The 14,287-nt window shown below is 46.2% G+C and overlaps 1 protein-coding gene across 1 annotated transcript; it reads left to right on the plus strand.

Moving 5' to 3' along the window:
- The first annotated feature begins 551 nt into the window (after positions 1 to 551).
- On the plus strand, positions 552 to 3,477 carry LOC123138214 (uncharacterized). The gene is made up of 3 exons (XM_044558143.1): positions 552 to 1,094; positions 2,057 to 2,094; positions 2,235 to 3,477. Exons 1-3 carry the CDS (start codon positions 770 to 772, stop codon positions 3,255 to 3,257), a joined length of 1,386 nt encoding a protein of 461 aa, XP_044414078.1. The 5' UTR covers positions 552 to 769; the 3' UTR covers positions 3,258 to 3,477.
- Positions 3,478 to 14,287: the final 10,810 nt, after the last annotated feature.

Consider the following 14,287-nt stretch of genomic DNA (forward strand, 5'->3'; position numbering starts at 1 on the left):
GGGCGTATACCAGAACTGTTGGCGCATAGCCTGTAGGCGTAACCCTCCTCTTCCGCTGTCCTCTGGACTGTGGACTGGCGTGGAGCCAAGATCTGTCCGGGTTTGGATTGATTCGCCATTGGACTGTCCGAGCTCATATTCAAGTATACGTATTTTGGTGCTGTTACCCTGAACTAAAAATTGAGGGTTTAACTGAACCTCGAGTCTGCCCCCGCTTTCGGAACTAGGTTGGTGTTGCACACACGCACACCATGCTGTTATGTGCTATTGCAGGTAGTGTTGAATCTCGTGGCTTTGAAACATAAGCATATTTAAGGTGGGGGGAGGAAAAAGTCATTGGAACATTACAAAAGAATGAACTAGTCAGCCTGGTGAACCTCAAACTTTACTACGCATAAAATGTTTGTTTGGTGCAGAATATGCTGATTTGTATGTGAGAGACATGTTGTGGGTTTGATGAGGTCCTTGTTATTTATGTTAGTGACCTTTTGTAGATGAAGATAATAGCCTTTGTATTTAGAACAAGAAACTATTTCAGTCGTATCTAACTTGTTCTGTAAATGCCACAGGTGACACTGTTTGAAGCCCTCTGTCTCTTGACTTGACAATAACAAGTTATCGACGCTGCGAGTAAGCTTTATTTGTCGAACAAAAATAAGCTAGTAGTATTTGCACGTGATTGGGCAAATTAGTCAAGACGGGCGCTCTTTGCTGCGTGGCCGCTAGGCCACATGGGACAAAGTCTAATCCTGCTAGCAGAGACTGTTCCATGGATCCTACAGAGCCTCGTTGGCGGATGAATTCGAGCTTCTCTCCTCCGTCGCGGGGATGGGACTGCATGTACTCATCAGACGGATTGCCTCATAGGACTCCTGATGCTCCACATGATCATCCACCTTATGTGTCATCACTATCATCACATAGTAAAGGAAGTAGAAGTGCATTTGGCAGTGACCAGTACCTGAATCACCACCACTCTGTATCTGATGGAGCACTTTCTTATTTTGGTAGTCCTGTTGACAGCCTTCAGGCTCCACGTTGGACACCCTCTCTGCAAAGATTTGATCTTGGCGAGTTCTCTACACCTGGAGGAGGTATATATATATTCTTGTTCCTGATTACATACTGTGGATGCTGTCTTGCCATGTCTGCATTTATGTAATATACATATCTCTTCACAGAATAATGAATGGAGGCTGTCACTGAAAAAATTAACATGATAACACATTTGGAAGCATTGCATTATGTTGTAACATAGGCTTGTTTTGGTGTTAGTACGAAAGAAATTTGCTGAATTGCCTGGCTTTCCTTGCAAATAGTACTTGAAACATGGCTTGTGAATCACTGTCTTGACAGTCTATAAGTGCTGTATGTAGCGCCATTTGGATGGTCTAATTATTTCCGAAAAGATCCTGCTACACTCTTGATGTCTTCCCAAGTTCTTAACTTTTTTTGGGATATTGTGTATTGTCCCGTTCATACATGGAATGCTTCATTAAACAGTACAAAGTCTTCTGTATCAAAGATGCTAAGTAAGTATTATGTCTGGTTTGTCTAGCATAAATTTTCAACAAGATCTGAACCCAAAGAATATTATTCCCATGTCAAGGTGAGATGAGTGTGGCATGAAGGAAGTAAATCTGTACCCGTATTCGGATGAATACAAGTTCATTGAAGAATTGAGTAAGAAACTTGGTAAACACATGCCCTAATTGGATGAAATACAAGTTCCATTGACGAATTACATTTTGATGTGATTCAGGGGCACATTATGAGAGCTGGTTTTGCAGATTTAGTTACTCGGTTTCTAATTGTATCAGTTTTCATACAGCACCATTTACTTTGTCAATTGGTTTCATTGGAAATTTGGCAAAAAATATTAACCGTATACATGGGCATCAGTGCTCAGTGGTACACGTTAGAAACAGCTACCCCTGCAACACCTGAATTTTTCTTTCATCCATGTTCATGATTACTGATCAGTCATTACTATAGTGCTAGTGTTCCTTTGTTAGCTTCCTGTTTAATTAACCATTTCTCTACTCTTTGCGACCAGGACCGAAACCTGAAAGTTCCGATCTCCAATCCAGCGAGGTAGGCTCCATTTTATTTTCGTTTACTTAATCCCCCTAGTTCTCTGTCAGCTAGCATGCTTCTAACCAAAATAAACATATAGGCGTGTCCTCTGTATCATAGTGCTGATTTTTATTTTTTTTGTTCATCCTGTGCTGCAGAGACATTTAACTGCTGTGAGCAGTTTCAGTTCTGCATCCCCATTCTCGGAAACAAGTCAGCTGGCAGCTTCTGGTAAACGACCAGCTTCACATCTACCTCGCAATCATCTGGGAAGGCGATCCTTTATGTCAACACCAGTCTACCCGCTAGTCTTCCGCAATCCAGTGTCAGAAGCAGAAGCCTCAGGGGTGGCTGAGGCTAGTAATGCTGGGCGTACCACACCGAGTGATGACAGCCTGGCTTCTCCTGTGTGGAGGCGCAGTTTGGCGAGTCCTGAGCTCAAGTTCCATGACACACTGAGTGAACTTCGGAAGATGGAGGCTTCTCCTGAGCCTAACACGAGCTCTAGGAGGGAAGGATTCAGATGGAGCAGTGCTAGCAGCTATGATTTTAGATATGATGGTGATGCCATTGACATTTCAGACCATATCAGTATTGACTCCCAAAGATCCCCAACAAGTTCAACGAGTTTCCTGAAATGTGGCTTATGCGAGAGATTCCTCAGGCAGAAGTCGCCATGGAGCTCAAACCGGATAGTTCGAAATACCAATATGCCAGTAGCAGCAGTCCTCCCATGCCGTCATGTCTTCCACGCAGACTGCCTGGAGGAAAGTACTCCGAGGAGTGAAGCCCATGAACCACCTTGCCCGCTGTGCACGCGAGCTCCCGATAGTGAAGGATGTGTATCATTCTCGGAGCCTCTTCACGCCGCGCTCAGATCCGCTCGCAGGAATCATGGCATTCGTTTTTCTTCTGGTGATGCGGGTGGTAGCAGCAGCAGCGCAAACCCTTCTCGCAACGACCACGTGTTGAAGAGAAATCAGTCTGCGCTCGCGCCTGCGCGCAGCGGCTCGCTGTTCCGGAACCGTTTCAAGAAGCAGTTCCCCTTCAAGGGGAGGCTCGGGAAGGACCTCTTTGGTGGCAGGGTTTTCAGGAAGGTCGGCTCGTCGTCGTCTTCGGGGGGCCAAAAGGACGACCGTCAGCTGCCAGCAGCTAATAAGCCTGACCGATCCATGGAGTAAGTAAGCTAGAGCGAAGGCGCGCCTCTATATTGTTCGCCGCCGTTACTCTACCCTTGTACCGTGTCCAAATCCGTAGTAGATGTATCCATAAACATGAAATGCAGTGCCAGTGCGCTGCGAGTACTCAGTCCAGGACGGAGCTTGTTTGTTTTGTTTGGACGGTGCCTGCCTTGGATGTGGCACCATGAGTGCGTGAACTAACTGTGCTGTGCTTTCATCATGACTCGTTTTGCCGCCTGTTGTTTTGTTTGGAGCATGCTATATTGAAAACCGGCAGGTCCGGCTCTGGAGTATTGACAGACGAGAACAGCTATCGTTTGCCATTGTTGTGCTTTGTTTCCCGTGGCCGTGGGTGTCCATGTTTAATAGCTGGTGCACATGCATTCCATCGTTGAACGGTTTACATCTTTGTGGCAAGTTGGTGGTGGCATCAAGTTCTGGGGTGAAAACCCGAAGTCTGGCTTTCATTGGTTGTACCGAACGTCTAGTCTGCTCGGACTCTCTTCCCTGAGTGAAAATCCATGATCTGATTCATATGGTTGGATCTGACGGCGATGGTGTTCATGCACCGATATCTCCCTAGAGGTGTCACAGTTTGGGATCTTGTGGTAATGGTGCTGCCTACGGCGGTGGTAGTTGTTAATGTTAATGTTGCAATAGGTTGTTCGTCTCGCCTTGACCTTTTCAGGTTGTTCCTTTTCCTTCTCAATGTGTGCAGTCTTGATTACTTGAGTAGCTCTGGATATCCTGTTGTTGCAAAAGTAAGATTTAATTTGTACTCGTATCAACTTTTGATATTAATATATTATTTTCTTATATAAAAATATTGGCTGTCAAGACCACAATTTGACCTTAAAGACAGCGTGATGGTGCGAGGCTTACATGTGTTGGTTTGTTATATAGCTTGGACAATCTTTGCGAACCAACTTGTGGTTGGATGGTCAGAGGGACAGTGGTACCCCCGACCTATCAGGGTTCAAGTCCTGGTACTCGCATTCAGTGGTAGGAAACTGTGTCTGTGTTCATATGGCTCTTTCGATTTAAAAGGAATTCATAGGATTTAGATCATTGTGAATTTTCTCCATGTAGTCCGCTATGCATAATTTGAATTGTTGAGATATTTCCATAAGGATTTCTTTGCACTCTGCTTTGGAGGAAAATTCCCATCCACTCAAATGTCTTGCTACAAATCCTTTAATTTTTCTGTCTTGTCAAACACTTTCTGAATTTATGGTTCTCTAATTCGAATAGAATTAAGAGGTTATCCTACTCCAATAGCCCAATCCCATATTTCCCATTCATGTGTTTTGAGGAACCTGCGAATCAAAGAGGCCCATGTTAGAGAGAGTAGAATTTCTAGAAGAATGAAAGACTATCACATGGTGCGTTTTCTCAAAAAGAAGTGTCGGATTTTCCATCCTCCTAGTTATGAGAACCAGTCAGCAACTAAGATAAACATTTTTGTAAGTTCTATGAAAAGTCAAGTCAAAAGAAGTTCAAAGATTTCACACACTTTTTTGTTCTCGCCATGTAGCTTGAAAACATAAATATCACAAAAAAGCGCCTAGACGCTAATTACTGGATATTTATAAAAGAATTCTAGCATCTGAAAGTTCATAAAGTAATTCTGTTAACACTATTAATCTAGAAAAACAAGGGATTTTTTTCATTTATGAACAATTTTGTGTTAAAAAACTAAATGCATGAATTAAAAAAAAGAACTTCTAGAAGAGTGAATACTATTTAACTACATAATCTTCACGGGTCATTTGTAAAAAAAATTGAGGGGTTGTAAAAACTCGTTTTCAAGGACTAGATGAGAGTCAAAGAGGCCCATGTTAAAGAAAGTAGAATTTATAGAAGAATGAAAGACTATCACATGGTGCGTTTTGTCACATCCCTAGCTTATGGCAATGCACTAGGCTAGCTTCATGTGTGCATCATGTTTAAATTTTGCCTAAACTTGAAATGGGGATGTTCAAACCCTAGCACCAAATAAAATCCAACTAGGATCACCGTGAAATATTTTCAATGAACCTGAAATGCCCTTCTAAAAAGTTCACCCTCTTTGTCTTGGGTTAGAACCTCTGGCAAAATTGGTGCACATTTTTCTAGGTCAACAGAAGGTCATTGAATTAAATCATATGTAAATTGCATTTGGGCATTTAAATGCTAGTAAATATGTTGAATGCTCAAATAATTCTGAAAATAAGTGTGGGCTGTTGGAGATATTCTAAACAGAGCCCCTGATCATTTTCAGGATTTTTAGAAGTACCTAGCTATTTTTAATAAAGCCACAAACTTACAGAAAAATAGAAAAAGAAAAACAAAGCAAAGCAGAGGCTTACCTGGCGCCCACCTCGCAAGCCCACCTGCCGGCCCAGCCCAGCCACCGCTCCAGCGAGCTGCTTGGCTTGGCCAGCCAGGCAGCCAGGTGCTCGACGTCGGCACCAGCGCGCGCCATGCAGCTGCCCGCCGCCCTGCTTCCTCCCCTCGTCGTTCTGCCGCCCTGGGTCGGTCACCCACTCCTTCCCCGAGCCCACAGACACGTCCTTTCCTCCCCAGCTCCTCTCCCTCGCTCTCCCGCACCATGGCCGACGCCACCGCAGCCGCACCGTCGTCGTAGTCGCGCTCTCCGTCGTCCTTGCGCCGTGCCACCGTGTCTAGAAGCTCCGCCGCCCTCCTCTCCTTCGAGCAAGCCGATCCCCGAGCGCTCGCTTGCCCCGAAGCTTCTGCACCGACCTCGCTCGACTCCGTCACCGCCGAAGATCCCCTTTGTCGTCACCGCCGCAACGGTTCGTCCCCGACCTTGCCATCAGCTTTGTTGCAACTGCCGTGAGCCTAGCTACCTCCCCATCCTCCCTGTTCCCTCTCTCGAGCCCCGTAGCGACTGCACGTAGCTCACCCGCACGCGCCGCCGCGGAGCTCGTCGCCGACGAGGCTCCGGCCACCCAACGGCTGCGCCACCTTGTCCACTAGCCCTAACGCACCCTCAGGAGCTCAACGCACTAACCCACGTGCCTCGTCGTGGCCCCTAGCGACCAGTCCGAGCTCACCCGAGCTCCGGTCGCCGCCAAACTCGTCGCCGGCGACGTTTCCGGCAACCCCGAGCCCAACCACCGCCACCAAACACTACGGCTTGCTCCCAGCTACGCGTAGACACTCCCCGCCGCCCATTTGATCGCCAGAACGCGAAATTGCACTCCCACCGCCGCGTCTGGCCTCACCGGCAGCTAAACGCCGGCGGGTTTGACCCGTTGACCTTGACTGGGTGGGCCCAGGTTAACTTCCCCTAAGCCTATGACAAGTGGGGCCCGCTCTGCTAATTAACCTAGGGTTAGCGCTAACTAATATTAGTTAGTTAAACTAACTACTGACACGCAGGGCCCACAGGTCAGTTTGACCTGGACCAGCCCCGTTGACCGCTGACGTCACCCTGACGTAGTGCTGACGCATTAATTCAATTACTGGAATTATTTTTTATACAGGAAATTCCAGAAAATAGCTAAAATTTCTAAAATTCATTGAAATTCAACCGTAACTCCAAATGAAATAATTTATATATGAAAAATGATCAGAAAAATCCAATCTATTCATCTGTACCATTTTGATGCATGTTTGAACAACCTAAGGTTGCTGTATATGGCAACTTGCATAATTAGCATTTAAATAAGCACATATGGAGTTTGAATTTGAACCCTTGGTTCAAACCAACTTCATTTAATCTGTTCTAAGTTGTGAAAGTGCTAGTATCGACTAGAGGGGGGTGAATAGGCGATTTTTATGAAAGTCTTCAAAACTTAGAAGTTTCAAGACAAATAACAGAAATGACCTAGTTGATATGCAGCGGAAGATAAACTACCATAAGCAAGCCATAGTCAAATATGCAATGATGTGAAAGTACAGGACTAATAGCAGCTAAGTAGTAAGGATCAGGATGGAAGATAGGGTGAAGCCAATCAATACTAGTAGTCAAGCAATGAAGTCAAACAGATACACAAATAGGCAGTGACTTCACGAAGACAAACTTAAGTAAAGGATGGAAAGGGATAGAACCAGTCGCTTGTTGAAGACACAAGATTTGTTGGACCAGTTCCAGTTGCTGTGACAACTGTACGTCTGGTTAGGGAGGCTGAGATTTAACTCAGAAGACCGTGTCTTCACCTTATTCCCCTTGAGCTAAGGACACCCAGTCCTCGCCCAATCACTCTGGTAAGTCTTCAAGGTAGACTTCCAAACCTTCACAGACTTCGTTCACCGGCAATCCACAATGACTCTTGGATGCTCAGAACGCGACGCCTAACCGGCTGGAGGATACACAGTCCTCAAGTGTAATAAGTCTTCAGGTCACACAGACAGAAAGACTTCAGTGATGCCTAACACTCTTTGGCTCTGGGTGTTTGGGCTTTGTCCTCGCAAGGATTTCTCTCTCTCAAATGCTTCGAGGTGGGTTGCTCTCAAACGACAAAAGCCGTGCACTAACTCTGAGCAGCCACCAATTTATGGTGTAGGGGGTGGGCTATTTATAGCCACAAGGCAACCCGACCTGATTTGTCCGAAATGACCCTGGGTCACTAAGGAACTGACACGTGTTCCAACGGTCAGATTTCAAACACACGCGGCAACTTTACTTGGGCTACAAGCAAAGCTGACTCATCCAGCTCTGGATAAGATTTGCTCTCATTGTCTTCGCTCGAAGACATAGGATTTGGGTTGAGCATCACTTCAGTCACTCTGACTTAGTTCACTTGGACCCCACTTAACAGTACGGTGGTTCCTATGACTCAACAAAGAAGAAAAGGAAACAACGAAACCACACAGTCTTCGCGCTCCATAGTCTTCACGCAATGTCTTCTCATGTCATAGTCTTCAATATGAATATCTTCTCATACCACCATTGTCTTCAATGTCTTCATACATTTTTAGGGGTCATCTCCGGTAGGTAAACCGAATCAATGAGGGACACTACCTGCGTTATCCTGCAATTCTCACAAACGCATTAGTCCCTCAACCAACTTTGTCGTCAATACTCCAAAACCAACTAGGGGTGGCACTAGATGCACTTACAATCTCCCCCTTTTTGGTGATTGATGACAAACTGGTTGAAGTTTTCAACGGGGATAAAGTATGTGAAATTGTAAAGGATAGGAAATTGTCTTCATAAGTAGCAAGGGCTCCCCCTGAAGATGTGCATATAAGTAATTTTGCTTTTGGAATGCAAATGCACATGGCAGGTTGTACTTGTGGAGATCCACTTCAACTTATGAAGATAATTCATCATGCATGAAATGATATAGCAAATAGGATGACATGCATAATGAAAAATGGACGTCTGCAGGATGATCTAAGTGCGGAAGTTATCATCGCACATGCGGAATTTATCATCGCATCACAGTAAAGCAAATAAGTAGCAGACGACCATCAAGTTTAGGTGTTACAACTCAAAGAACCAAATGTTTTAAAAGCAAGAGTTGTAAGCACGAGGCAAAATATAATGCAACCGCCCATATGAACCCGCTTGAAGACTGTCAACTCATACGCTTCTCCCCCTTTTGTCAGTAAGGACCAAAAAGGTTTGAAGACATAGAGCATCTACTCGTCCTCATGAGTAGGTGAAGCAGCAGGGTTATCGTCGTTGGTTGGCGGTGCAGACGAACTTGGTGCAGTGTCGATGCGTGCAGTAGTAGGAGGTGGTGAAGTAGCATCATCTTCGTCATCGATCACTCTGGCATTGACAGTTGCCGCGGAGGAAGAATATTCAGAGTCTTCAAGAGATGGAGTGCGACGTAGGACAGCAGTCCGTGGAGGAGTGGAGTCAAACTGGAATCTTTCATTGAAGCCATCGTCTTGAAGATCTGCTTCAGCACTAAGCAGGGTCAAGCTCTTCCATGATCGCCGGCAAGTTTCATGAGCAACAAAGGCATTCTTGGTGGCAAGGTTACGAATGCGATTGACATCCACCAAGAGGCTTTGCATCTGTCTTTTGAGCCAAAAGTGATGTTTATCCTGTTTCTGATGAAGGGCCACAAGAAGTTCTCGGTCATTGAGAACGCGAGAACGCTTCCGAGGCCTTTGGGCAATGGTGCTTTCAGTGGCTTCAGTAGGTGCTCGATGAGGCAGACGAGTATTTCCAGCCAATGGATAGATTCGTGTTGCTGCTTGAACACCTTCAATGGGTTGAGTGAAGCTTTGGTGCTCGGCATTCTGAAGACAAAGAGGCTTCTTGGCAGGGTCAGAGTATATGGCTTCAACTGACATATCAACCTCTGGTAAAAAGATCAGATGATTGCGAGCAGATGGTTGATAGTTGACAGATGAGTGTCGCTTGATGAGGCGCATGACCCATGGAGCATAAAACTTCAGACCAAACAGATCAGATCCAGAAGCAGCAAGTTGCCTGATGAAGAATTCTTGAGTATTGAAGCTGATGCCATTGAGAATGTAGAAGACCAAAGTCTTCATAGCTCCTTCAAGCTTGGCCGCTGATGAATGTCCTTTGATAGGCCATAGAGTTCGCCTGATAATATGATATATTGTGCGTGGCAGATACTCAAGGTCTTCAACAAAGAACTCTGTTGGATATTCAGCGTCAGATGGCAAGGGCTTCATCATGCTCAACATCTGGCTCATGTTGGGTTCTGGCTTATGGAAGATGCTCTCCAATGCATTGCGGTGTAGCTGACAATCAGGCTCATATAGCTCGCCAGGAGTGGCTAGCCCTGTAAGCTCAATGATGTCAAGAGCTTTGGCTTCATGATGAACGTTTCCGGTCATCCATTCGAGGACCCATGTCTTGATATCTCTGTTGTAGCCGCGAATGTGTAGAGTAGCATAGAATTGAAGCAATAGCTCTTCATTCCAGTGTTCTTTGTCTGTCACAAAGTTGAGCAGACCAGCATCACGAAAGCAATCAAGTGCTTCTTCTAAGCACGGCAGTCCAGCAATGGCTTCATTGTCAAGGCGCATATGAGGGAAAATGCGCCCTTGATCATATAGAACGCAGGAGTAATAGCTTCTCTGCTGATAGCTCCAGAACCGATCTGATGATATCCTTGGCTTTGAGTAAGGGTTCTTGGCGCTGTCAAAGAAGGTATTGTGGCTTTTGAAGCCATTAGCATTGAAGGACCCTGGTGAGTTTGCAGTACTTGGAAACCTTGGCAGTCTTGGCTTGGGCTTCTGGACCTGAGGCCTATGCTCAACATGATAATCAAATTGAGGTCCAGAGGCAGTAGGCGGAGGTACCAGAATGGGCCATCGAACAGTGGTTAGCTGACCATGGCTGTATGCTTGCTCAACTGTATGGGGCCTTGGTGGCGGAACTGGAGCAGGGGCAACAGCTGAGGCTTCAGGCTGCACCACAGGTGCTTCAGGAGCAGTTGCCTCATTAGCTTCAGGTGCAGTGGCCTCATTAGCTTCAGGCACACTGGTTGGTTCAAGCTCCACATTAGCGTCAGTCATGACAACGTCATCGGCTTCATTGTCGTTGGTGGTTGCAGCTTCAACATTTTCAACCTCCTCTTGATGAACAGGAGGGTCGAGCACTGGCACGTTCACATCTGGGACACGTACATCTTCTTGATTCTCTTTGGCTGATGCAGCCGGAATGTCTTCAGCAGCTTGGGCTTCAGACATGGAGACATTCACAGTTGGAGTGGGTTCAGAAAATACTTGACGTGCAACAGGTTGGCGTTGCACTTCTCCTTCTGGAACGCTCGACAGAGGGACTTGAGGCCTTTGTCCTTTGCGAAGCCTACGAAGTGCTGGCAATGCCTTTGGAGATGGAGTTGGCTGGCCCTCAAAGTCTTCATCTTCTTCTTGCATGGGTGGTGTAGCTTGTTGTTGTTGTTGGGGAGTACTCGGGGAGTCTTGTTGCTGTGGGTGATCAGCCCACGATGCATCCTGAGCAATTGGCGTCAGAGGACGACCAATGCTGATGAGTTCGTTGTTCGTAAGAACAGGCGATGATACCATGTTGTGTTCGATCTGAGGAAGAACTTCATCATCTTCAACATTGTCATCATGACCAATGTCTTCAGCAGCGGTGGGTTCAGCTGCTGGTATATCTTCAGCTTCATGAGCCTCTGTGGAAGCAGGCTCATGAACTATCATCCTTCTTTCTTGATGTTCTGACACAGGGCGAACCACTGAAATGGGTTCAACAACTAAGGGCTCTGTGGGAGCAGCCCTAGTCTTCTTGGTCTTGCGCTTCTTCTTGGAGGGAGCGGCATCAGAGGCTTCAGTATTCTTCCTCTTTCTGGCTTCAGCCTCGGCAGCCCTCGTCTTCTTCTGTTCTGAAGCGGTTGTGGTGACCTTTGGCTTCGAGCCAGTCATGCTGCTTGGGAAGATAATGCGAGGGGCTTCTTGGCTTGAAGGTGCAGGCTGGTCAGCAGGAAGCTTCTTCTTTTTCTTTGCAGCCATCCTGGGGTCAATGCCAGGACGGCCAAGTGACTTGCGCTTCTCAGCCTCATTGTAGGCAAGCACACACTTATCAGCCAAACTCTTCATGCGCTCACGAGAGCCTTGAGCTTCTTGGCGCTTCTTCAGAAAAGCTTCTTTAAGCTCATGCAGCATGACCTTGAAGTTTCTGACGTCTTGAACACTGAGCTTCGCCACATGCTTCTTGAATTGAGCCTTCTCATAATCAATTTTGTTCTTCAGCTCAACGATGCGCTGAGCAAGAGCTAGCTCAGAAGCAATGGCGCCATTGAAAGAGACGCTGAGGCCAATGGGAAGCTGCAAATCTTCAAAGCTTAGATTGGGGGTGTCGAACCACTCATCAATGAAGTTATGGATGATTGCCACATCAAAGAGAGGCAAGTTGTTGAAGATTTCTGCTTCTTCCTTGCTCTTTATCAGTTGCTCAAGGGCATCATCAGCAAGATCTTCATCACTGGACAGATCAATGGGTTCTTCGCGCAGAATGGCGGCAGGAGTCAAGGCTTGATCAGTATGCCTGACAAGTTGCTTTTTCTTCTCCGTCTTCTTGGAGATGCGGGATTGATCTTCAGACTGCACACTGGCTTCAGGAGGTGCAGTGGCCAGAGGCTTCGCACGTAAAGCTTTTGGAGGTGCTGATTTAGAAGCCTTTAGCTTCTTTTGCTTCTGTGGCTTCGGAGGAGGAGCTGGGGCTTCATCAGTGTCAGCATCATTATCAGAATGATCTACTCTGGCACCCTGAACCAAGATGTAGGTGATGAGGCCGTCAAGGTTGGAGAAGGGGCCGATGACATTGGGTTCTGCATCACGAGAGCCGTCAGCACGAGGAGCAGAGGGACCAGGGTTGAAGTCTAGTCCCAATGACTTCTTGTTTTCCTTGGCCGAAGCCTTTGCGTGCTGGAAGTTGCGCTTGAAGAGAGCATCATCACGACACCAGAGTAATGATGTGGGATCGGCATTCTCAGGCTGAGGTCCACGGACCATGCAAGGATAGAAATCTTGTGCAATAGCTTCAGCTCTGTTCTTGGGTTGAAGACCTCGATAGAGAATATCGCCCCAAGGACTCTTGATTGCATTCTTCTCTGCATATTCCTTGGTTACGAACTTGTACTTGAACCACTCTTCAGCCCAATAGCGTCGAATCCATTGGATTCGTGTCTTGCGCTGATGATATGTCTCTTCAGGATCTGTCTTGTAGAGCTCTGCTAGGTCATCAGGCAGATCTTTGGATGTTCCTTCTCGGCGCTGTCTGCCACCCTTCCTTGCTGATTTTTCTGCAGCCATGAACTTCAAACTGAATGGCTTCAATATGTTCAATGGCTTCAGAGACTTTCGCTTGCTGGTCAAGCAGGAACTGGCTTCAGGAGAATTGATATGATGCTGTAAGTATTCTGCAAACGAATGCAGACTATGAGAACCAAGGGATTCTCCCACGGACATGTACCTGTGACAGCATTAGAGATGCGAGGGAAGGGGAAGAGGTCATATGCATTCTCAGAAGATTTTGAAGATAAATCAGTTTGAAGACATTGACCTCATGATGCGAAGACATTCACTTATATGAGGTGAGTTGGTTCCAGATTTGTACCAATCCGTGAATAAGTACAAGTGAGGAATCAAACTAGATAGGAAATCTAAGTGAATAGACTAGGCATTATGAGATGCAGACAGAATAGATCTAACATTGAGTAGGTAGAAACCACTTTCGGTAAATAGGATGAATCTATGAAGATCAAAAAGGTGGTAAAAATAGAGTTATAATTACCACACGAAGAACTGCTAGATGGGATGAATAGGAGACCGAGCAGTTCAGCCCACCGTGCCCTAACTTGGCTACGGAGGACACCTACGGCGACGGCGGAGAGGACGATGTCCGCGGCCGGCATGAGGACGGCGTCGGAGAAGTCGCGGCAGCTAAGCGCTTCGTCGCCGGCGTCGTCGAGAGCTAGCGGTGGCGCTAGGGTTTTGACGAGGTGGAGAGGTGGAAGAAGGATTTCTTTACCATAGGGGACAAGTATTTATAAGTAGGTGAGCGACATAGCACAATTACGCTGGTGCCCCTGGCAGTTCACATATGAGGGGCACGTGGCAAGCATGCAACATACTCAGAGTTGTCCCACGTTCCCACGCCCGCCAGGCATGTCGGAGAGTTGTTCTGGCTTCTCCGGATTTCAATAATAAGGATAAGTCATTTAAAACAAATTTAATGTTTGTCTCTTTGCCTTCTGCTGACTAGGACGCAGAGAAGACATTCGATAGTTTCAATAGAATGCATATGATTTGGACAGATAGAGTTTGAGATAGAAAGCATAGAGAGGTTAGGGTCCGATCACATTCACTTAGTTCAAAAGATTCAACTTGAAGACATAGCTATAAGTGAATGCTGTAGAGGATAGAACACTAGTATATATATGCAATCAAATCATCATAGCGCAGAAAATCATGAAGATAAATTGAAACTGAAGACAAACCAAATGCGAAGTCTTTGCAAAAGTAACGCCATGAGTGAAACACTTCAAACAGAGAAATTTGGTGGTGGCGTTACCCACCGTATAGGAAGTATTAGACCCAGACACGGCGCACAATTATCGTGG

This window comes from Triticum aestivum, chromosome 6B (genome assembly GCF_018294505.1).
Source record: "Triticum aestivum cultivar Chinese Spring chromosome 6B, IWGSC CS RefSeq v2.1, whole genome shotgun sequence".
In the NCBI taxonomy this organism is placed as follows: domain Eukaryota; kingdom Viridiplantae; phylum Streptophyta; class Magnoliopsida; order Poales; family Poaceae; genus Triticum; species Triticum aestivum.